This window comes from Pseudomyrmex gracilis, unplaced genomic scaffold (assembly GCF_002006095.1).
Source record: "Pseudomyrmex gracilis isolate BER0280 unplaced genomic scaffold, ASM200609v1 scaffold_256, whole genome shotgun sequence".
NCBI lineage: Eukaryota > Metazoa > Arthropoda > Insecta > Hymenoptera > Formicidae > Pseudomyrmex > Pseudomyrmex gracilis.
This window is the reverse complement of record NW_018020840.1, coordinates 73935-94033: the sequence shown is the minus strand read 5'-3', so window position 1 is coordinate 94033 and position 20099 is coordinate 73935. Positions and strand designations below refer to the sequence as shown.

At 37.8% G+C, this 20099-nt stretch overlaps 6 protein-coding genes across 13 annotated transcripts; 3 read left to right on the top strand and 3 right to left on the bottom strand.

Annotated features, from left to right (window-relative positions):
* Window positions 1–123: 123 nt before the first annotated feature.
* Window positions 124–3401, bottom strand: LOC109859303 (coiled-coil domain-containing protein 93). Of its 2 annotated transcripts, XM_020437415.1 has the most exons (12): window positions 3173–3401; window positions 2827–2940; window positions 2598–2692; window positions 2236–2506; window positions 1964–2152; window positions 1826–1876; window positions 1642–1746; window positions 1306–1523; window positions 896–1212; window positions 674–794; window positions 502–586; window positions 124–380 (listed from the first exon to the last, which is right to left on the bottom strand). In XM_020437415.1, the coding sequence occupies exons 1-12, from the start codon at window positions 3176–3178 to the stop codon at window positions 219–221; spliced, it is 1734 nt and encodes a 577-aa protein (XP_020293004.1). In that variant the 5' UTR covers window positions 3179–3401; the 3' UTR covers window positions 124–218. The 2 variants fall into 2 exon arrangements, with proteins under 2 accessions (XP_020293004.1, XP_020293006.1); XM_020437417.1 differs by lacking the exon at window positions 3173–3401 and having other exon boundaries at window positions 2598–2697; window positions 2827–2915.
* Window positions 3402–3645: 244 nt separating this feature from the next.
* Window positions 3646–5032, top strand: LOC109859310. Its single transcript, XM_020437433.1, has 3 exons — window positions 3646–4048; window positions 4323–4478; window positions 4575–5032. The coding sequence occupies exons 1-3, from the start codon at window positions 4023–4025 to the stop codon at window positions 4930–4932; spliced, it is 540 nt and encodes a 179-aa protein (XP_020293022.1). The 5' UTR covers window positions 3646–4022; the 3' UTR covers window positions 4933–5032.
* Window positions 5033–5100: 68 nt separating this feature from the next.
* LOC109859309 (neuferricin) lies at window positions 5101–7380 on the bottom strand. Of its 2 annotated transcripts, XM_020437431.1 has the most exons (5): window positions 7187–7380; window positions 6520–6588; window positions 6305–6445; window positions 5867–6053; window positions 5101–5745 (listed from the first exon to the last, which is right to left on the bottom strand). In XM_020437431.1, the coding sequence occupies exons 1-5, from the start codon at window positions 7248–7250 to the stop codon at window positions 5550–5552; spliced, it is 657 nt and encodes a 218-aa protein (XP_020293020.1). In that variant the 5' UTR covers window positions 7251–7380; the 3' UTR covers window positions 5101–5549. The 2 variants fall into 2 exon arrangements, with proteins under 2 accessions (XP_020293020.1, XP_020293021.1); XM_020437432.1 differs by lacking the exon at window positions 7187–7380 and having other exon boundaries at window positions 6520–7115.
* Window positions 7381–8694: 1314 nt separating this feature from the next.
* On the top strand, window positions 8695–10129 carry LOC109859318 (alpha-(1,3)-fucosyltransferase 7-like). The gene is made up of 4 exons (XM_020437443.1): window positions 8695–8922; window positions 9080–9234; window positions 9417–10027; window positions 10125–10129. Exons 1-4 carry the CDS (start codon window positions 8695–8697, stop codon window positions 10127–10129), a joined length of 999 nt encoding a protein of 332 aa, XP_020293032.1.
* LOC109859307 (gametogenetin-binding protein 2-like) lies at window positions 10103–17823 on the top strand. Of its 5 annotated transcripts, none has more exons than XM_020437423.1 (12): window positions 10103–10355; window positions 12192–12382; window positions 12467–12610; window positions 12705–12917; window positions 12992–13195; window positions 13285–13453; window positions 13555–13719; window positions 13862–13945; window positions 14040–14324; window positions 14428–14811; window positions 14911–15106; window positions 17736–17823. In XM_020437423.1, exons 1-11 carry the CDS (start codon window positions 10194–10196, stop codon window positions 15085–15087), a joined length of 2178 nt encoding a protein of 725 aa, XP_020293012.1. In that variant the 5' UTR covers window positions 10103–10193; the 3' UTR covers window positions 15088–15106; window positions 17736–17823. The 5 variants fall into 5 exon arrangements, with proteins under 5 accessions (XP_020293012.1, XP_020293013.1, XP_020293016.1 ...); XM_020437424.1 differs by lacking the exon at window positions 17736–17823 and adding an exon at window positions 15566–15751; XM_020437427.1 differs by lacking the exon at window positions 10103–10355 and adding an exon at window positions 10363–11654.
* On the bottom strand, window positions 15980–18291 carry LOC109859308 (3-oxoacyl-[acyl-carrier-protein] synthase, mitochondrial). Of its 2 annotated transcripts, none has more exons than XM_020437429.1 (3): window positions 17698–18291; window positions 17133–17513; window positions 15980–17040 (listed from the first exon to the last, which is right to left on the bottom strand). In XM_020437429.1, exons 1-3 carry the CDS (start codon window positions 17894–17896, stop codon window positions 16298–16300), a joined length of 1323 nt encoding a protein of 440 aa, XP_020293018.1. In that variant the 5' UTR covers window positions 17897–18291; the 3' UTR covers window positions 15980–16297. The 2 variants fall into 2 exon arrangements, with proteins under 2 accessions (XP_020293018.1, XP_020293019.1); XM_020437430.1 differs by having other exon boundaries at window positions 17702–17783.
* Window positions 18292–20099: the final 1808 nt, after the last annotated feature.

Genomic DNA, 20099 nt, shown 5'->3' with positions numbered 1-20099 from the left:
CAGAAAAACTCTGTTACTTTTTTTTTAAACAAGAACCTGAGGACTAGCAGTCAAAGACTTCACTTAGCAAAAAAAGATTTACCTATAAATATTAACAGGTCTTTGAAATAAAAAAATCTGTCGAACGATATTTAATTTTATATTTCGACCGTTGTATTTATATAGTATATGTTTTTAATTTCCACCTGCAAAGCGCCGTGATAGAACTGAGTGAAAAATTATGAACCGCGAAGTTGAGCCAGTAAAGCTTCATTTCTCCGACATTCAATGGTGAGCTGTCTGACCGCCGCAACATATTTACGTTGTTGTTCGACAAGAGTGACGAGTTGACGGCTAAGAGCGTCCCGACGATTCTTCTCATCTGCGCATCGTTTTTCCACCTTGAATTGAAAATTAATCGACTCGTTAAATCTGATCAATCTTTCAATATTAAATTTGTTAACATTGAAGTTGAATAACGCGCGCGAGAACATATTAGTTTGTATTTCGCATATTACGTACCATTGCCTTGTTACGTTTCACTCCTGCCACAATTGTTTCAAATTGTTTTAGGAATTGCTCCTTGCCACTTGTCGATGCCATAGCACTAGCACAAAATATATTAAAATGTATAACTGTATGTTAATATGCATATACTATATATATATGTAAAGTTAACATTTGTAATACTTACTCGTTATAATTATCCTGAATAGAATTTAACAACGATAATTCTTTACTCAGATACAGCTTTGTATCATCAAGAGTATTATATAACGTATAATATTGCTTAGTTTCTTTGTGCTTGGCCGAAACTGTAATAATATATGTTGTGTATTGAAAATTTTATTTTGAAAATAAGACAACGATTTTGCGGAAATAAGTTTGTTGCACAAGTAAAAGTTTATCGCTCAACCTTGATTATAGAGTTCCATAAAGCGTCGTTGATATTGTGTCAGTTCGGACCGTCCTGGGACATCGTCCAACTGTCTAGTTAACGTGGCGATAGTTCTGTTCTTTTTAGCCAATTGTAATCGCACTCGTGTTACAGCTTCTTTTTGCTCCTCATATTCCTTTACGCGATCCTCCTCTTCTACCGGAGCACCGTCTTCGATCTCTTGTAACATATCTCGCAGAAGATTTAAATCCGATTTGCAGTGCTCACGAAAATTATGTTCTTGCTCTTTCAGCCCATCGTGTACTGAGAGAAGTTCTTCCAATCGTTTGAAAATGCTGTAAATTTTTGAATGGAATATCTTATTTTTTACACATATATGAGTGATACGAAGAAGATCATCTCACATCTTCAGTAAATTGAGATTGTACCTGTCGTTATCGTTGATTCCGATTTCCTGAATCTTTTTGAACGAGCGCTCGATAGATTCTCTTCTTGTGCGATGTTCTTTTATCTTGTCCGATATCTCTGTGAGCTTATCTGACAAACTGTCTCTTTCCTTTGTTAACTTGCGGATCCTAGACTGTAACGTTGTTCTTTGTTTTTGTAACGCAATCAAAGTGCGCGATGAGTCTGTTGTGCCACTGTTCTACATAAGAACGAAAGTGTAAGGTTGTCTTATTTGTCATCTCACATAAGTTAATTATGTAAAATTAATCGCTCAGGAAGAAATTAAAACTGTTGTGTTTGTTGCGAAAATGATATACCTCTTCCGCAGAAGCGGACATGGCTGCGTATTTTTCCGCTACTTTGGCAATTTCTTGCGCTTGTATACCAACAATACTTCCAACTGTATTTATGCTTAAACGCCCCTAAAATAGAGAAAAAATTATTAGGTAAATAAAAGGAAACAAGAATAATAGTAAACTTTTTCGAAAATTGAAAACTCACTGAATTATCTTCTATGACAGATAGAGCGGCGGTAATTTGTTCGGTATTATCCTATGAAAATATTAACTTGTGTAAATTTTTGTATTGGTGTACAAAAGCTGATAAAGTTATTATTATTTTTTTTATAGTTTACAATACCTTTTCATTAGTTTCATTATTTGACTCATGTTTTGATGCAGTATCTTTGGATTCTGTCAATGTCGCAGATGTATCTTTAACAGTATCAAAAGGTGCTTCATACTCCAATACTGTGCCGATAAATCTGCTTGATTCATCTTTTACTAAACCTTCTTTTTGTTTGAACAAACGCCGTGGCTCGTAGGCTTTCTATAATAAGAAAAATCTGAAGTCTTTCCACACAAATTTCATTACGCGTTACTTTCGTGTATTTGTATACAAATACATTGCACCTTGATCAAACATAAATTTCGAATGACGTTCTTATTGCCAGTTTCTTTGACTTCATCATCTTCAGTGAAGAAATGTTTCTTGTGAAATTGATTTAGCGCAAATGATCTTACAAATCCTGCCATTTCCTGCCGCATCTCCATAGAACGTTTAACTAACCATTGTATAACTGGGAATATATGAATGCAGTCTAAACCTTGTATTTGATGTGGTTCTATGCGGTAGGGACAGTTCATTTTTGGAAGCATGGCCACAATTTTTTCTGTCAGATAACTACAACAGTTTACAAAACATAATAGTCTTTGTCACATGAACAAACATTTGATCATCATATATTGCACGTGATGTGATATATGAGACATACATCTTTTGACCTATTGTGAGATTCTCTTGGAAAAGCAAATCCACATCTACATCAAAGTTGCATGATTCTATACACCATGTCATGCCACCAATGACCTTTACTTAAAAATATTAATATTAAATATATATATAAATATTAAAAATATATAAATAATATATTAAATATATATAAATATACATAAATTACATGTGAGGTCAAAGTTAAAAATTGAGATTCATATTCAGCAAACCTTATCAAAATTTGACAGGCCTTTTATTCGTGCCCTGAAGTAACCTGCTGCGATAAGCAAATCAATAATTTCTTGAAATTTGGCAGTTTGCTCTTCATCTTCACGAACATCAGCCTGAAAAGAGATTATTTAAGATAATAAACTTTTATTAACTTTTTCATGTTATTTTGTTTTTTTTTAAATAATTTTGTCATTTGACAAGTGTTTGATCTTGCAAAACTTGCTCTTTTCCCAATAATAAAATAAATACATTGAATTGCAATTGCAGATGTTCATCTATTTACATATTGTCACGTTGTTGTATATAAAACGTGTAAACATTAAAGATATATATGTAAACACATACCTCCATACTGTCAAACCGCTTCTGTAACTTGTTTGAGTAAAACTTTGGTGTATACAACTTAAATCTTAACAAAATTATGCTTATTATTTAGGAAATCTGTCACGTGTCATATCACGTAAAATGTTAGCGTATCGTACGTAAGTATACATAATTTGTGATTTGACATTTATCATATCAACTTAAGGTGCAATCGCATGAGGTGTCAAAAAACTGAAAAAAAAAGTATGACAGGAGATCAACCAATCACAAATAAACGAGCGATTCCGCTCCGATTTTGTGTGACCGTCTCTTGAAACATATGCCATTCACATACGCACGCGCGAGTAGAGAAGCGATAGAGCCAATCAATACACTGCTTTACTACAAGAGTAAAATGCTGATTGGCGATCGCGTTGTTTCTTGTCTCGCAAGTCGCGTTCTATCTGCAGAGACCATTGAGAACAGAAAGAAAGATAGAAATGAAAAAGAAAACGGCGCCACCTGTTCACGATGGAACATTAGAATATTGATATTTTCCTTCCTCACACACATACGTGTATATATTGCAGTATATTTAAAAAAAGCATTTTGTATATTTCTCGTACATGCACAGATAATGTTTCTCTACACGTTTTATACTCTTTCTCATTTCACATTTGAATTACATTAGTGTTTTTCTATCTCCATATCTCTTCGGTTATGTGGGTTTTGTTTTAAAATGTATATGTTTACGGAAGTTGCTACATTGTTCCGATAAGAAGTGAGAAAAGCTGTTTGTATTATTATTCGCAAGGGAACGTTTCTTCTTAAAAAAAAACGCTTTGTTGTTTCTCTCTTTCGAAGAAATTGCATAACATTGTTGTAACTTCAGATGGATGAGGAACAAACAGAAAATACGTAAGTGTATGGAGAGATTTTTAAGATAATATAAAAAGTTTTTTTTTTTCTCACGTAAGATCTTTAACTTCTTAACATTCTGTGTTTTTGTTTTAGTAATTTTCTGCTCAGCACAAAAATTTGAGGCTAGTTTATTTTATGAGCACATTTGAGAGAGATAATCTTGATAACTTTTAAGATTTTTTTTATCGCGAAAAACTTGATACCTAAAACATTTTTTTTACTGAAAAGTCTTTGTAAAGACAATTTCAAGAAAGTCTATTTTTTTTTTTAGAATCTCCATGGATTGTTCAGACAATGTTGCTATACCTGCAATGACAGCTAATTTAGAAACTCTCACCATAGAGACTAACTCTCTACCTACAGATTCTAAAAGACTCCTTAGGAAAAGAAAACCTAGAGAACTTTCTATCACAATTCGCAATCGAAGGTAACTGACAAAATTTGTGAAAAAATTATGTTTATTGTCGTGTTATTTTTTCTTATGTTCTCAGAGAATTATATCTTGTACATTTTAATCTGTAAGATGTAGTCTCAAACCAAAACAGAGAATGTCCTCTAAGACTGATGAAGAGATCATTAAGGATTATTACTTGGATAAAAATATAAAAAGAAAAGCAAATGCTCTTGAAACAATATATGAAGAGAGTGATAATATAGATGATGATAATCTGATCAATATGAGTACCAAGAGATTTAAGAGAATGTTAATGTTCCCAAGAGAAGTCACAGCTTCTAAACTAAAAAAGAGACATGCTAGAGTACGCAAGGTCTTTGGATCCAAGATTAAGTATAAGAGGTGCGGTAACATGCAGACTCTAGTAGATAAATTAAGTACCATTAGAGAAAATTCACCAATGAAAATTGACAGTGAACTCAAATGATGAGTTTCACTATGTTGCATTTGTATTTTGAAAACCAATGATATACTTCATAGCTGCTAAATGAAATGTTTGTATCATGTAATGCATGTGTAAGTTGGTTTAAAAAAAAAAAGAATTCAGCATTTATATTATTAAAGGAAAACGTATTTTTGTAATATATTAAATAATAATTTTATACACATATGTTAAAAAAGAGATATGCTAAAGTTAAAAAAAAAAGTCCTAAGAGCAAAACAAAAACAGATTAATGAACTGAAGTTGTAGGAACACTTTGGATTTCTAGATACCCACACAATACGTGCTGTTAGTTCTCGAATATAAATCATTAAGACACAACGATGTAAAGCTTGGAAATTTGTATTATTTATTTTATAATGTATGTGTATATGTAATTAATTTTATATAAACAATTCGTATTTGTACTTTCATAATTTGTACTTTCACTATATTTAATATAATGAATATAAAATTGCAGCAACATTTGAAAACCTATATAAAATCAATATCCTTGATATTTTTACATATGCATCTGTTAATGCGATAGTAAGATTCACATTTAGAAAAATAGTACTAAATAATTTTTCGTATCATGGATAAGTATTGAATACTTTTCCTTGTCATGGATTATTAGTCATTTGTACAACACATCTTGTGGCAGATTTTGCACAGCCATCATACTGTCTCAATCGAGCTTTGTTCTCTTCATATTCTTTACTATCTAATTTAACGCAAGCACATCTAGATGCACCTTGTGCGCTCGTAGTCTCGAACAGCATCCTCGGCGTTCCTATCCAATCTCTTTCAAGGCCACCGCTGTTACGTAAAATTAAAGTATTACAATTGTAATTTATTTTTTTTTTTTTAAAGATGTGCTGGTGTTTAGAAATTTTTTGATATTGAAATTACTATCAAGCTGATTGAAAACATTCTTTACCTTCTTTTGGTACACCAGAATACTGTACCACTGCCTGGTTTCCATTCTACGTTACAGGGTGGGAACATTCTTTTCTGTTCTTCTTCCAATGATTTCTCTTTTATTGCAAGTTGCAACTTTTCTTGAATTTTCTCGATTTCTGAGGTTGGACTGCCATCTCTGTCATAGTATCTACCATATAATTTTCCTGGAAAATATCAAATAACTTTAGGAAATATTACTCAGAGTTGATCTATCTCACGTGCATTGTTTATATCTCGGAGCATAGCATATAAATACAAATCTTCTAGTATATAAAATAGATTATATCTTTTGTTTTTTATATAACTTGCTTTAGTAGTTGATAAAATAACAGGAAAAAAATTCTCTTGATTCTCAGAACAATTTTATCATGTGGTAGATCAACTGCTATTATATCTCACAGCAGCATTATTATACCTTTGTAAATATAATTTTTGTTATAAAACTGCAGCCAATCGTCCAGTGACTTAACTTGTCTTGCGGACAAACTCGATATGTCATCTGTCAAACCTTTGTCATCAAACTCTCCGGTGATAAACGCTAAGGAAGCGTCACGACCTAAGACACAAATTAAAGTTCATATATAACGAACAATATATTTTAACTGTCTCTAAGATGAGTTTTATAATTACCAGTAAATGCGTGGTAGCTTCCTTCAGGCCCGTAATGTTTTTCGCCTTTTGTCACGTCAAAAACTCGGCCTAAAATCGCAAGGTACAAACCGTCCTTCATATTTCTATATTGTTTTAATTCACTTACGGTATATATTTTGTCCGCATTGGAATCTTTATTCAATCCAAAATATCTCGTATCAAATCTATCTGTCAACGTTTCATCCGTATATATATACTTTACGATTGTTGTTAGAAAATCGCGCGAATACAGAAAAGAAATAATTCCAAACAGCAGCGACAGCCACAGGTACTTGGAGAACATGATTAAGTTGTTTACAAACACTTGACAAATCCGACATGCATGTATCTCTTGCGCAACTGAAAATTCATAATTCCATAAAAAAAAAAAAAAACTTGATCGACTACGTTTTCTCCGTGCGCGTTCCACGCTGTGCGTGTCCAGCTGGAGAATGGAGCAGCTCCGTAAAAAATCCAGAAGTCCGGTGTTTGTGTTCGGAACAAACGTCTCGTTTGACGGCGATTGGCGATTTCGAAAAGCCGTGACCAATCGGCAGGCGTTGTCGAAAGATCGCCATTGGCTCGTGCCGTGCGTGAAATTAATCGTGACCAATTGCGCACAAACTCGACCGTGCTACTTCTTGACGAGACATATTTTCCTAATTACCTCGATGACTTTTCGAGCTTCTCCGAAACACGACGGGACTTTCTAACTTTCGACATCTTTTCATTATTACATCGTTACGACAAGTAAGACTTTTGTAACTACAAATTAGTCGGGAGAGAAATTTCACAGATAATTTTTTTTCACACAATTTGTTCCGCACATATACCTGTATTATTTTACAAAACACGAGGAGATGAGATAAACAGAAGCGGGGAGAGGGAAAGGTTATTGTCCGCGACAATAGAAGCGGAGACGCGCGACTGGAAACTCACACGACCGCTTGATTTGAATTTGAGAAGAAATCGCGTTTCAACAAACAGGCGACCACCAATTCGCCACCAAGTTGGTCCGCGATATTCGCTTCAGCGCTGAGATAATTTAAAAAAAAAAAAAAGGATTATAAGGTACGTCCTTGATAGCCTATATAAATAAAAAACTTATTTTCTTATTTCTCACATTCGAAGTTACACACATACGTGATCGGAAAAAAACAAAACTGCCGCAAGATTCTACTTCAGAGCTTTGTCTTTTCTTCCCAGCTCTCGATATATACGCGACTATATCGCAACTGCAACGCGACGTCCATCAGCTGTGACACTAAAGAGCGTCACCAGAAGTAGCCGGCAAATAGTGAATGACGTTTACCCCCGTGGAGGACCGCGGTCACGCTTGGCTAACCAAGACAATCGGGATCAACGGTCAGTCTTGCGTCGACGTGTATCCTTATTGCACCGGGAGAGCGCATCCGCTACTTTCCTTCGTACTTTCCTCGTCATTTCCCTTTTCGTCAGTTTCCTCATTTGCGTCTCAATAACGACCGTGTCCCTCACATTTGTTCGAAACAAGAAAAATCGTTGGCAAACGAATCTGTTGATAAGACAAAAAACACAAATTGCAACATATCGCGATCCAAACTGTGGTGGTGACACTCCGTCAATTAACATCGACATTTCATTCTTTAACGCGCGCTGCCGCAAATTCCACCTCTTTTGCGTTATTTACCTCACTAACGATGATGATTTTGCTGTTCTCGTTATTTTGCCGTTTGTTGGAAAACGCTTTGTGGTAAATTCCAATTAATCAAACAACACACGCGAACGCGGCGCACACACACTAGCTAATGACTAATAGAAAGTATTTTTAAGCACAAATTGCACGTTTACCGTTGCACGAGAAATCGTTTGTAATTGGATCCGCGTGAATTATTCATGGCGCTTGTGAAATTAACGCAGAAGTGAACTAGCCGCGTTTATCACTCTTGCCGCTCCATTTTTTATTCTCCGTCCGGCGATTAAATGAACAATGCGATCGCGCGCACACACAATCGTGCGATAATTAAAACATTTCGGCGAACGAGTGTTTTATCCGAAACAACGCGGAAACGCGGAGAAAAAAAAAGCACTATCAGTTGAGAACAGATAAGACCCAAAGATTCGATATGCCCCGGTTAGTAGTTGTTCGACGTACACTCGGTAAAGAATGAATTGAAGGACCGCGCGAAACACATTATGCGCAAGTCTTCGCGGCTCGTGTTCGTTCTCTCCACCGGTGTGACGGCTGTGATTGTTTGGTTGTTGTTGTTGTATCCGGAATTTCTCGCCACCGATAAAAGGACCCCCCCCGTGAAAGAACTTGCCGTGTTCCGAAAGGAACGGACGCCCATCGTCCGGAAGCAGCCGACGAAAGTAATGTCCCCCGACGAGTACCTGATGAGGAGAGGCTTTTCCATTCAAGAGGTTTTTAATTTTGTAGTTTTTGTTTGTTTGTTTTTTTTTTTCAATGTTTTCATCGGGAAATCCGACGTTAACGATCGGTGTTTTATTTGAGACGCAAATGTTCGAAAAACATAATTTAATTACAAAAAGGACTCGCTTTGTGTGTTGTGCTACGCAGGTAGAGAACATGTCTCCCCTCGGACGGTGGTTGTTGACGCCGGAAGGAAGCGCACCCCCGCGATCGAACGCTGCGAATAGAAGTTATTTAATTCTCATCTGGAAGCACGGGCGATTCCTAGAACGCAGGCATATCAGACGTTTCACGTCGACCAAGTTAGTTGCAGTTTTTAGCGGCGGTTTATCTTTATCTCAAAGTGTGTCATTGAATAAAACGTAAATTATCTGATAATATCGGAGTTGAAACAAACAAGAATTTTTGCGCGTTTGCGATAGAGGCTTGACTATCTGCTTTTGCAAACATTTGATAAATTAAAAAAAAAAGTCGTATGTTTTAGATTTTCACCGTGGGAACAATGCACGGTACAGAATTGCGCGTTGAGCTACGACGAGAAGGATCTGCACCTGGCGGATGCTGCGGTGTTCCACTTGCATCTCACGAAAAGCCCGTCGGAATTACCGGCGAGAAACCGAACGGATCAGCGATGGATTTTCTTAACGGACGAGTCTCCCTATCATACGTTTTTACACGGCAATCAAAAGTTGTCGGATTACGACGGTATGTTCAATTGGTCCATGTCCTATCGAATGGACAGCGACGTGCCGGTTCCCTATGGAAGAACGGTAGAAATTGCCGCCGGCGACGTGTCGTCAAACGACATCGAACGATGGGACGTCACTGTGAAAACTTCCAAGACCAAACTGGTCGCCGTGATGGGCAGCAACTGCGGCAGTCGCAACGCACGGTGGATCTACGTGAAGGAGCTTAAGTCGTTGCTTCGCGATCAATTGGACATCCTCGGGAACTGCTTGAACGGCAACCGCACCGTCTGCCCCGGTCATTTCGCTCGTGACTGCGACGCTCTGGCGAAATACAAATTCTACTTGTCGTTCGAGAACTCCAACTGTCGGGAATACATGACGGAAAAGGTGTTTTGGAACGCGTACGGCAAACTCGCGGTCCCGATAATAATGGGAGCGCCGGTGAGGGACTGCTGGCGATATCTGCCGCCGCACTCTTTTCTCCATGTGGACGATTTCGCGAGCGTGAACGCGCTCGCCGATTATCTAAGATATCTGGACCGCGACGACGAGCGTTACCTCAAGTATCACGAATGGCGCGGTCGTTACAAAGTGATCAACGAGCACGGCTACTTCGGCAGCGCGTCAAAGAGCTACTGTCGCGTCTGCGAGGCGCTAAACTACAACTCGGCCGAGACGAAGGTCTACGAAAACCTCGAGCGATTTTGGAGCAAGACGAGAGACTGTTCCAGCAAGTAATGTCGAGCAATTCACGTTATTCGTGAACATCTAGTCCTTGCTATAACAATAAGTTACTGTATATTTTCGCGTTTGTCTCTTTTTAGATTATTTATTATTTATTATTTTAACGAACACAAATATAAGAATGTAGAACTTTGAGAATCAATCGTTTCCGCGCCGCAATCCTCGCTCCTTTTCCACTTTGTATTTACCACGCTGTCTCATGTGATCGGACGAGCATGCGTACGATAGAACTGATGCGCGCCGCGCATCTCGCGAAGAGGGAGGGAAAAGAAAATAGAACTACAAAACTTGCAGGAGGATATCTCGTTGCAACGTCGTTGCTTTTATGAAAAAAACTTTAATAATTAATTGATTATCTGTTGTATATATATGTCGAAAGTCTAAAGAGAGCATGTACGCGTGTAAAATTTATAAAATTTTCTCTGCTGCGCGTGTGAAATTTATGTATATAAAATGAAAACAATGTAGGGTATAACGCGCCACAACAAGTTTCATATATACTTGTTATCAAAACAGAATTACTACTAGAGCTCTCAAAGACTCGAAAAGACAGATCGACCTTGCGTAAATCCTCACGATATGCGAGAACAATGCAATCTGTTGTTTTTACAACGTTTTAAATTCGATGGGATAGCTTTGTGAAAAGCTCGTAAAAATCTTGAAAACCGATACGCGAGAGAGAAGGAATGCTCTTCTTATAGCGTAAGAAACTTTTGGTGAAGAACCTTTGCTTTCGCACATTTGGAAATTTTCCCGTTAAATCGCGGCGGTTAACGAGAGGGGGGCGGAGACACGATTAGAAGACAAGTAGGATACAATGGTGACGCATCGCCGGTAGAGAGTACAACGTGTGTATATTGTATGTATGTACAAATTCTCGACGTAGGGCGGAAGCAGATAGCGACAGACGGCGACTCTGTACGTTGCAAATGGCAGATCGTATGTGGTGACACTCCGTCACTTTGTTTGCATCGCGGTGCGGATAACAACCGTTTCTTGCGCGGAGGAAATCAAACGTCGAGGATCTACAACGCGAGAGAGGCGATTCGTTGGGGCGCGTTGACCGAGCCCTGACCTCGAAGAACGCAAGAGAAAAAGAAAGAAAGAGAGAGATAGAGAGGGAGAACGAGAGACACTCCAAGAGCAAGCGCCTAAAACGAAAGAAGGGATCCGAGTCTCCGAATCGAATAGAAAAAACGATGGCGAGACTGGTGGACGTTTTGCGGGACGATGACCCGACGAAGCTGGCGTGCAATCAATTGCCCCTCATTATCGACGGGAACGTGACGGTGAGCGCCAAGTGTTGCCCTCCTGATCGCCGACTCCTGGAGCACGACGACGCCTTACGTAACGTCGCCTGCTTCCGCATGGATACCTTTAACCTAAAATCCACAAAAATTCATTGTCGTGACAGATAGGCGAGAAGTCGAGAAAAACAAAAAAACACAAAAAAAAAAAAGAAAAAACAAAACAATCAAGATATTTGATGAAACTTGTACACACAGTTTTAGAATGTACCTTCGTTTGTTTATCATCGTGATTGATGATCTTTCATCTTGTCAGAAGGTAGATTAACATCTCCGATGTGGAATACAACGAGGACAGTGGCAACCCTGCTGTCTTTACTTTTGCATTGTGCACAGATAATCGCGTCTTTCTTCAATTTTGTATTCTTGTCAATCTGTTACAAAAGGAGAAAGAACGGAAGGATGTTTCATGTATTTCTCACACTCATCTCAATTATATAAATTTATTAACTAAGAGTAAAATTGCACGCTATAAAGTTGAAGAAACGTATTTGATTTATTGTTTTTTTTTTCTTTAAGATGATTATGGACATAAGTAACTTAGAAGCAATTTATGATAGTCCTTTGGTTCGTGGCAAACAACTGGACGACTTCATGAGAAAGTTTGATATGCTCACAAAGAAGGAGATTAAGGCATCTTTTAAAATCACCTGCAAGGACATAGTCGCTATTTTAGGCCAGGCGGAACCGTGTGTCGGTTGTAGGAGAAGGTCAGTTGTTGTTTTCTTTTATTGTAGGTAACACATTTGTAACATTTACATTGTGAATGACAGTGAGATATTCTATGTTTGCAGTGTTGAAAGATTGTTCTACGACTTAATGAAGTCGGGACATCCTGCCTTAGACCCATTGGTTATTACTCCTGATGGCACGCTCTCAATAAAAGACGAGGTTCTGGAATCGCCTCAGCAACTTTTTACAATATTGCACGGACACAGGTACGTCGACAAACTGCAAAATCGTTATTGAAGATAATCGCGAAAATACCGAGGACACTAAAAAGGAAGAGTTGTTGTTTTTGCCGCGGTGCAGCGCTAGATTAAATAATTTAGTAGAGAAACAGCCGAGAAATCGAAAATCACAACGATGTGTGTTGCACTCTCTGGAGATCCAACGGATGCGTCCGCCGCCGAATGCGTGGAGGGAAGTGTGGGATTGCATGGAATTGCCGTGCAAGCAGGAACTGGCTTTGATAGAGACCGACACGCTTGACGACACTTTGGACAATTATCTTCGTAAACATAGGTATGTAATTTCGCGTCTTATTACATGAAAAATCTATACGTGACATGATTTAACGTAACTGCGATTTGCGTAAGGTTTTGCGCAGAGTGCCGTAATAAGGTATTGTTGGCGTCGTCTCTTCTGACCCGTGAACCCGAACCTACGAAGGAAAAAGGTTACGTGGCAGTATTATATTCCGGAATTAAACGTTGTATATCGGAAAATCACGTCCACTTGCCAGCGATCACGGAATACATCGGTACTCTCATCGGTCGGGCGCAACCGGAGCTCATGGGAAGGTAGGAATTTCCGAAATAGCGCGTTATCGCGTCGTCTTTTATACATATATCGTCTATTGGAAGAAGCAGAACGAGACGTTGGGTTTCAGAGAACGCCACGCGAAAACGCTAGAAATTGCTCAAGAAGAAGTACTTACGTGCTTAGGTATATGCATAGCGGAACGATTGCACAGAGTCCACCGACGTCTGAAGGAGGGAGAAACGGTGTGTAAAGTATTAGCCGCGGTCGCGGTGGACGCGTTATCCAGAAATTTTCAGGTAAATCTCTTTATTTGTTCAGTTCATTTTCATTACTACGAGATTTTTAAAAAATGTGCGTGATACATAAATGTTCGTTGCAACAAAATTGTTTTGTACAGATGGCAGTCGAGGTGAAACAAGGTATTTCTCAGTTAGAACTGTTGTACGAGGAACTCACGAGGGAGGAAATAGCGAAACAACAAAGGCGTGAGAAGTTACGGCTGAAACGTAAAAAGAAGAAGGAACGGCGTTACGAGACGGAAGAAAAGGAAAATTCCTGTGACGTACGTTGCAAGTGTACACGCGTAATATATTTCTTTTCCAAGTATATTACTTTTTTTTTGCCACATCACAATCAAAATATATGGGTATAAAATTGATACGATTATTAATTCAGCGCTAAATTGTCTAACTTTTATCGCGTAGTGTGCGAGCGAGAGACAAAGTGAATCGTCACCCTGTACCTGTGCAGAATCCAAACCGACTACGCAAAACATCAACCGTCACAAGGTACAAGCGCGACAAACGCGATTTTTATTAGTTTTTTAATTATCTCGCCCGTGTTGCGCGCACTTTTGACCAGCCCCTGTCTCGTCGATCTCAGTTGCAGGTCTTGGATCCTAAAAACAAAGGACCGCCGACGTGTAAATGTCCGGATTGTTTGAAGAAAGCGAAAGCACCGAGTACATCGCAATCACAAAGCAAATCAGAAATCGCGGTGGCGTTCTCTACGAAAAAGACGGCAAACGCAACGAAAAGCATGAGTAAAAAGGACACAGCCGAAACGAAAACGAAACTTAGTATAAGTCAGTCAAAGCAAAGTAACGTATCGCATAAAAACAAACAATTACCTCAAGAGGATTCATCCGATACGTGCGAGTCTTGTAAGGTGATTACACTGATTAATTCGATATCTCTCTGTATAGAGAGCTTTGTTGTTACATTATCGATTTTTTTACAATTTTGTGCGTTATTGTTTTTCTCATCTCAAGGAAGGTGAAAAAGTGAACAAAAATCAGTATATCACAAGGATGACGCATTCTGATGACGACTGCAAAGATTCCAGAAGAGAGGAGGATTTGATAGATAGCTGGGAACGAAGTAAATCTAGTAAATATAACATGTGGATACAAGTGACGAACTTCACCGAGAAGAAAAAACATCATTCTAGCGAGCAATCGTCCCAGGATTGCGGGTACTCTTCTGAGCACAATATCAGTAGTTCTTCTCTCCCTAGTACACCGGAAGGCTCCGAGGTGGCCTGCAACGATGAATGTTGCAATCACGAGGGAGCTTGTCACGATAAACTTAATCATTCCAGTTCTAGCATGTCTTTATTGATGGACAGAGGCCTGACGCTTACGCAAATGTTGAAGGTAATTGAAAAATTTTTACGTGGCTTCGAGCGTTCTTGTTTCCTCTACGGAGATTTTTTTTTTTTTACTCCAATTGTCGCAAATTGTTGTCCCATCCAGGATTCCTATGTCTCCGATGACGACGAGGAAGAAAGCTATATTCCAGCGGAGGAAGTATTGGAGTTCAAGTCCCGGATGTGTCAACTCGCGAAGAAACGGCAGGAACTCCGACAAACTTTGAAGGAACGTTTTGCTATGCTGTGCAGCCATCAGAAACGACTTTCTATTCTTCACTAAGAATTCCTACTTAACTATGGTAATTTGATATAATAATTTTTTTTTTCCTTTTGTACATTAATTTACTGCCGGTAGCAAGACACGATAGATGATGTATTTTGAATATAATTGTTATGATTCAAAAGTTGCGCGCGACTTTCGATTTGAATAAAATGGCTAAAGATGTGTTTACATCGAAAAGAAAAACATAATAGACATATAAAACACTGTTTCTCTTTGCAATTGAAAAAAAAACATTACATCTCTGATAGAAACAAAAAAAAGAAAAAAAGACTACGTCGAGTAAATGTTAAGATGAACTCAACTCTTTGATGCGCTTTACGCGACTATTGAATAACTTAATGACATAGATCTCTGTAATAATTAAAGTAGTAGATACACGTGATAGTGTGACAGTTTGGATGTGAACATCTTTTTAGAACCGCGTGAATATGACGGATTCGATTTTGCTGTGCTGAGTAAATGCAAATTGTTACAGACACAGGCTCTCCAGTGACAGCCGACGCACTTGAAGAGTATTATATATCTCAATTGAATATTTCTTGAAAATTGTTTTTACACGGCGACACAATAACATGTGGACTTGGATCCGTACTGTAGGTAGAGTTACATTTATGATGAAGAATTATATTGAAATCGTAATATATATAAAAAAAAAAAAAAAGAGAGAGATCAATGTTGCATTCCAATATAATATATATACATATATTTTATTATATTTCGATTTACATCCCCTTTGTGTATCGTTACGCGCTATATGAGAAAGTTCTATAAAAAGAACTTTTTTATCATAAATTATAATATATTTACATATATTGTATATATATGTGTATATATACATATATATATATATATATATATATATACAAAAAATATATATATATGTTGCATATACATAAAAGTTATTAAAAATATTTAAGTCGCTACATATATAACTGGCTAATACACATGTGTGTTTGAAATTCAATTCGTTACCAAATTTTCTTCTCTTGAGCTTCGTTGTTTTGCATATGTATGTACACAATCATCACAATAGCGATTCTCACAATGGCGTTTTCTTCCGTGTTAATTGAACGACAGAAATATCAAAAGATCTGCACCACCTACCTTTACTGTTCCTTTGAATATTTTCGCGTTTTAGTTGAAATGTTTCGAAAAATAACTAAAAAGTGGTTTGATCTGTCCGTGTTACAATCGTCTTCAAAACTGCTTAATCGATATACTGCGTGAAGCACAAGCACGCATTCGTTCCGCCGAAGCCAAACGCGTTTTTCAAGGCCGTTCGTCGCGCCGTCGTTTTCCACTTCACTCTCTTATGCGGCACGACGTTCAATCGCGTTTCCATGTCCAAATTGTCCAGATTCAAGGTAGGCGGTATGATGCCTTCCTTGATCGCCAGAATTGTGAAGGCGGCTTCCAGATTGCCAGCAGCTCCTAACAGATGACCGTGCGCTCCCTTCGTACTCGTCACCGTCACGTTTTCGCTGTGCTCGCCCATCAGCGATTCGATTGCCTTCACCTCGATCGCGTCGCCCAATGGCGTGGACGTGGCGTGCGCGTTCACGAACGTCACTTCCGAGGTCTCGATGCCGGCGTCTTTTACCGTTCGGTCCATGGCCAGCAGCGCGCCGATGCCGTCCTCGTTGGGCGCTGTTATGTGCGACGCATCGCCGGACAGACCGTAGCCCAGTAGCTCCGCGTAAATAGGCACGTTCCGGGCGAGTGCGTGGTTCAGTTCCTCGAGCACAAGTATCGCGGCTCCTTCGCCCATGACAAAACCGTCGCGATCCCGGTCGAACGGTCGTGACGCTTTTTCCGGTGTGTCGTTCATTGACGTGCTCAACGCGCGAAGCCGACAGAACGCAGCTATGGCCAATGGGCTGATGCAGGCTTCTGCCCCACCGCACACCATGACGCTCGTCTCGCCGCCGCGAATAAAACGAAACGCATCACCTGAAAACACGTCGTGGCGTATCACGTAGCGAGTACTTTTTTTTAGGGAGAAGGAAAATTTGTAAACGATCGAGAGAGGGTTTTGCTATTACCAATGGCATGCGCACCCGTCGCGCACGCAGTCGACACAGAGTGATTGGGTCCTCGAAAACCATATTTGATGCTAATCTGACCAGCAGCCATATTCGGTAATATCCTCGGCACAAAGAACGGACTGACTTTGCTATATCCCTTTTTCAGAGCCTCGTACGTCATGCACACATCCACCAAATCAATCATGCCAATTCCCACTGAAACTCCGGTGTCACGTTTGTCGCTCTCGTCGTCCGGTTTCCACTTTGCATCCACGAGCGCCTCTTCCGAGGCTATCAGTGCGTAAGCAGTGGCAGAACACATGGTGCGAAGTTCGCTCTTCGTAAAGTAGGAGTCGATATTGAGTTCATTGGAAGCATTTCCTTTTGGTACTGACGCAGCTGTTGAATATCAACGATTATTTATTTAATTGTCGAGGAACAATATATTTTGAGCAATTGCAAATAGATGAAATTAATAAAATTCTATTTGCGTATATAAAGTATTTATTTAAAATATTTACGTAATAAGATAAACTTGGCATATATTTCTTCATGAAATGAGAAATGTTTTTAAATGGCTCACCTACTTTACACGGTAACTTGTCATAATCTGGTTCACAGAGTTTCGTGATCCCGCACTTGGAGTCAATAAGAGCTCTCCAGGCGTTTTGCGTTCCAACTCCTAAGGGACACACGACTCCTATTCCGGTCACAACAACACGTCGTTTGGACCTTGCTGCAGTCGTCAACGACCGGCTAATGTTTACAAGTGGATTGAACATTCTGATAGACTCTTACGTAAGCTTTTTCTTCAGTGATAAGACACACCATTGATTCCTCATGATTGTTAAAATATATAAATGTAAGAAAATATATTATTGAAACATGTACGATATATCAAATGGCGTTAAGTCGCAACATTGATTGAGGTTATGTGTTGTTATATTATCTCGTACCGAAAACGAAAAGTCGATACATGAAAATGACGCTCCACTTTATCGACCGAAGAATTTCGCGCTCGCTTTTCCGAATAAATCAAATTTTAATTTTAATTTTAATTTTAAAAGAGTAAACGTATAATAAAAACGTAATAATTTACATAATAAATAAGAACGGAAAGGAAGGGAGAAACACTTGTACAAAAAAATCTGAGAAGGATGTATATATATATATATTTATATATATATTTATATATATATGATTAAAAACTTTATTATTTGCTTTACAATTGGGAAAAATATATGTATAATGTTGCATGTACCTGTAGGAACTTTAGGGTACAGATGACGTTGAGGACAATCGTCGTTTAGGGTAACGTTTAGGTTAACGTAATTAAAAAAAAAAAAAAAAACCTAAAACGTGAGAATACATCACCAACAAAATAAAAATAAAAAAAAAAAAATTTTTAAAGCACTATACTCTAAAGCTAATGTTCTCTTAAATCTAGACTCATACATACACGTTGGTAACGCGAACGGAATATAAAATATTGCATGTGAATTATTTCTACATAATTGTAAGCAAGCACAGTCTGGTGCTTGCGCAACCTGCATTTCATATACACCGACTCTATCAATGCCTTCTCATATTAAAGGTTGCATCAATTTTCGATAAATCGAGTCCAGGGACAATGAGCGTGTCTACATAGACAGTTCGTACATCACGAGTGTAGGCTTTTCAAGAGTTCCGACGCAAATCTTAAAGCAGACCCAAACATTTGTCACAAAGAAGCGTCAAGTTGTAAAATTTTTTTTTTTTATGTGTAAAATATGTACACACAGTACAATTGTTTGGAAAATTTAAAATAGAAAATTTTTTGATGAAAATCCGTCAGTGTACACAATTTATGTAAATTTATGATTTTTTAAATGTTCGATAGATGACTTATATGCGACGTACAAGTTCTCTGGAAACGGTGCTTCATGTCAGATTAAATATTTTATATAAAACGCGATTCTATCTAATTGGGCGACTTGTGCGCGATTAAATCTACACTCACGATGTACGAACTACAGCTACTGCAACGTTTGTCCTCTAAGTAAAATAAATAGATTATTTCGACTCGTTGAGAATTGGCGCGACTCAAATGTGAGAAACTAGTGGAATCGTGTGCACGTGAAAATAGATAGATTACTGATGGTGAAAAAATAACTGGATTGGCGTGTTTGTTTCAAAGCAAGTTTTGGGAAGATAAATTTAAAATACAATTGAAATTACAAATTTTTTTTTTTTTTTAGCTAAAGATAACAATGTTTACTCCGTATGATTGTTTCAATTAATATAAACGTGATTTTTACTTCATGAAGCTGATTATTCGACAAATTACAAATTTTTCTTATCCAGTTATTTCTTACGGTTTAAAAAAGAAATCTTTTACTTTTGTGATCAGAAAGGAAAAAAGAAAAGGAAACGGAAGGACTGAATTGTTGTAATAATGAAAAAAAAAGACAACATATTGTATTCCTCTAACATAAAAATGTCTCTCGTTTATGTAGAAAATAAAATTGTACACAGGAGCGGATTGAGCGGTGAACTGACAATATACATTGTATACCATCTGTGAAATAATTATTACATTTTTATAAAAATGTTCATAATAATCAAATGTTATTATGAGAAATTTGTATTTTATACAAATATTTTATATATTTTTCTATAAATGTATGTAAAATAATTTGTTTTTCAATACTTTTTTTTTTTAAAGTATCTTTTTCAATAGTTTTTCTTATAACAAATTTGTGTCAATCCGCTCCATACATCAAAAGGACATTTTTTAATTTCGACGCTGAGAACAACTCTGTGTTAAATATATAAAATTATATACAATACACGTACAGGGTATATCGGAAATCATGGTACAAGCAAAAAGTAGGTGACAGTTTCCGACATATCCTGTTTAGCGCGAATACTTGGTACTTGGTTTACTTTACAAAAGCGTCTCAGAATTAGTTTCTTCTTCATGTTCATTTTTTTTTTTTTTTTTTT

What these genes read in the sequence shown, in the direction of transcription:
- LOC109859303 (XM_020437415.1), bottom strand. An exon ending in TGTCCGCTTCTGCGGAAGAG is followed by an intron (nt 1,524 to 1,641) that starts GTATATCATTTT and finishes GTTCTTATGTAG; the next exon opens with AACAGTGGCACAACAGACTC. An exon ending in ATTCAGGATAATTATAACGA is followed by an intron (nt 587 to 673) that starts GTAAGTATTACA and finishes ATTTTGTGCTAG; the next exon opens with TGCTATGGCATCGACAAGTG.
- LOC109859310 (XM_020437433.1), top strand. Translation starts at nt 4,023, where the DNA reads ATGGATGAGGAACAAACAGAAAATAC. An exon ending in GAGGAACAAACAGAAAATAC is followed by an intron (nt 4,049 to 4,322) that starts GTAAGTGTATGG and finishes TTTTTTTTTTAG; the next exon opens with AATCTCCATGGATTGTTCAG. An exon ending in ATCACAATTCGCAATCGAAG is followed by an intron (nt 4,479 to 4,574) that starts GTAACTGACAAA and finishes TTAATCTGTAAG; the next exon opens with ATGTAGTCTCAAACCAAAAC.
- LOC109859309 (XM_020437432.1), bottom strand. Translation starts at nt 6,823, where the DNA reads ATGTTCTCCAAGTACCTGTGGCTGTCGCTGCTGTTTGGAATTATTTCT. An exon ending in CAAAAATTATATTTACAAAG is followed by an intron (nt 6,054 to 6,304) that starts GTATAATAATGC and finishes GATATTTTCCAG; the next exon opens with GAAAATTATATGGTAGATAC. An exon ending in TTCTGGTGTACCAAAAGAAG is followed by an intron (nt 5,746 to 5,866) that starts GTAAAGAATGTT and finishes TTTACGTAACAG; the next exon opens with CGGTGGCCTTGAAAGAGATT.
- LOC109859318 (XM_020437443.1), top strand. Translation starts at nt 8,695, where the DNA reads ATGCGCAAGTCTTCGCGGCTCGTGTTCGTTCTCTCCACCGGTGTGACG. An exon ending in GAGGCTTTTCCATTCAAGAG is followed by an intron (nt 8,923 to 9,079) that starts GTTTTTAATTTT and finishes TGTGCTACGCAG; the next exon opens with GTAGAGAACATGTCTCCCCT. An exon ending in AGACGTTTCACGTCGACCAA is followed by an intron (nt 9,235 to 9,416) that starts GTTAGTTGCAGT and finishes CGTATGTTTTAG; the next exon opens with ATTTTCACCGTGGGAACAAT.
- LOC109859307 (XM_020437423.1), top strand. Translation starts at nt 10,194, where the DNA reads ATGGCGCGGTCGTTACAAAGTGATCAACGAGCACGGCTACTTCGGCAG. An exon ending in CAACCGGAGCTCATGGGAAG is followed by an intron (nt 13,196 to 13,284) that starts GTAGGAATTTCC and finishes GTTGGGTTTCAG; the next exon opens with AGAACGCCACGCGAAAACGC. An exon ending in CGTTATCCAGAAATTTTCAG is followed by an intron (nt 13,454 to 13,554) that starts GTAAATCTCTTT and finishes TGTTTTGTACAG; the next exon opens with ATGGCAGTCGAGGTGAAACA.
- LOC109859308 (XM_020437429.1), bottom strand. Translation starts at nt 17,896, where the DNA reads ATGTTCAATCCACTTGTAAACATTAGCCGGTCGTTGACGACTGCAGCA. An exon ending in CAAGTTACCGTGTAAAGTAG is followed by an intron (nt 17,514 to 17,697) that starts GTGAGCCATTTA and finishes GATATTCAACAG; the next exon opens with CTGCGTCAGTACCAAAAGGA. An exon ending in GACGGGTGCGCATGCCATTG is followed by an intron (nt 17,041 to 17,132) that starts GTAATAGCAAAA and finishes ACGTGTTTTCAG; the next exon opens with GTGATGCGTTTCGTTTTATT.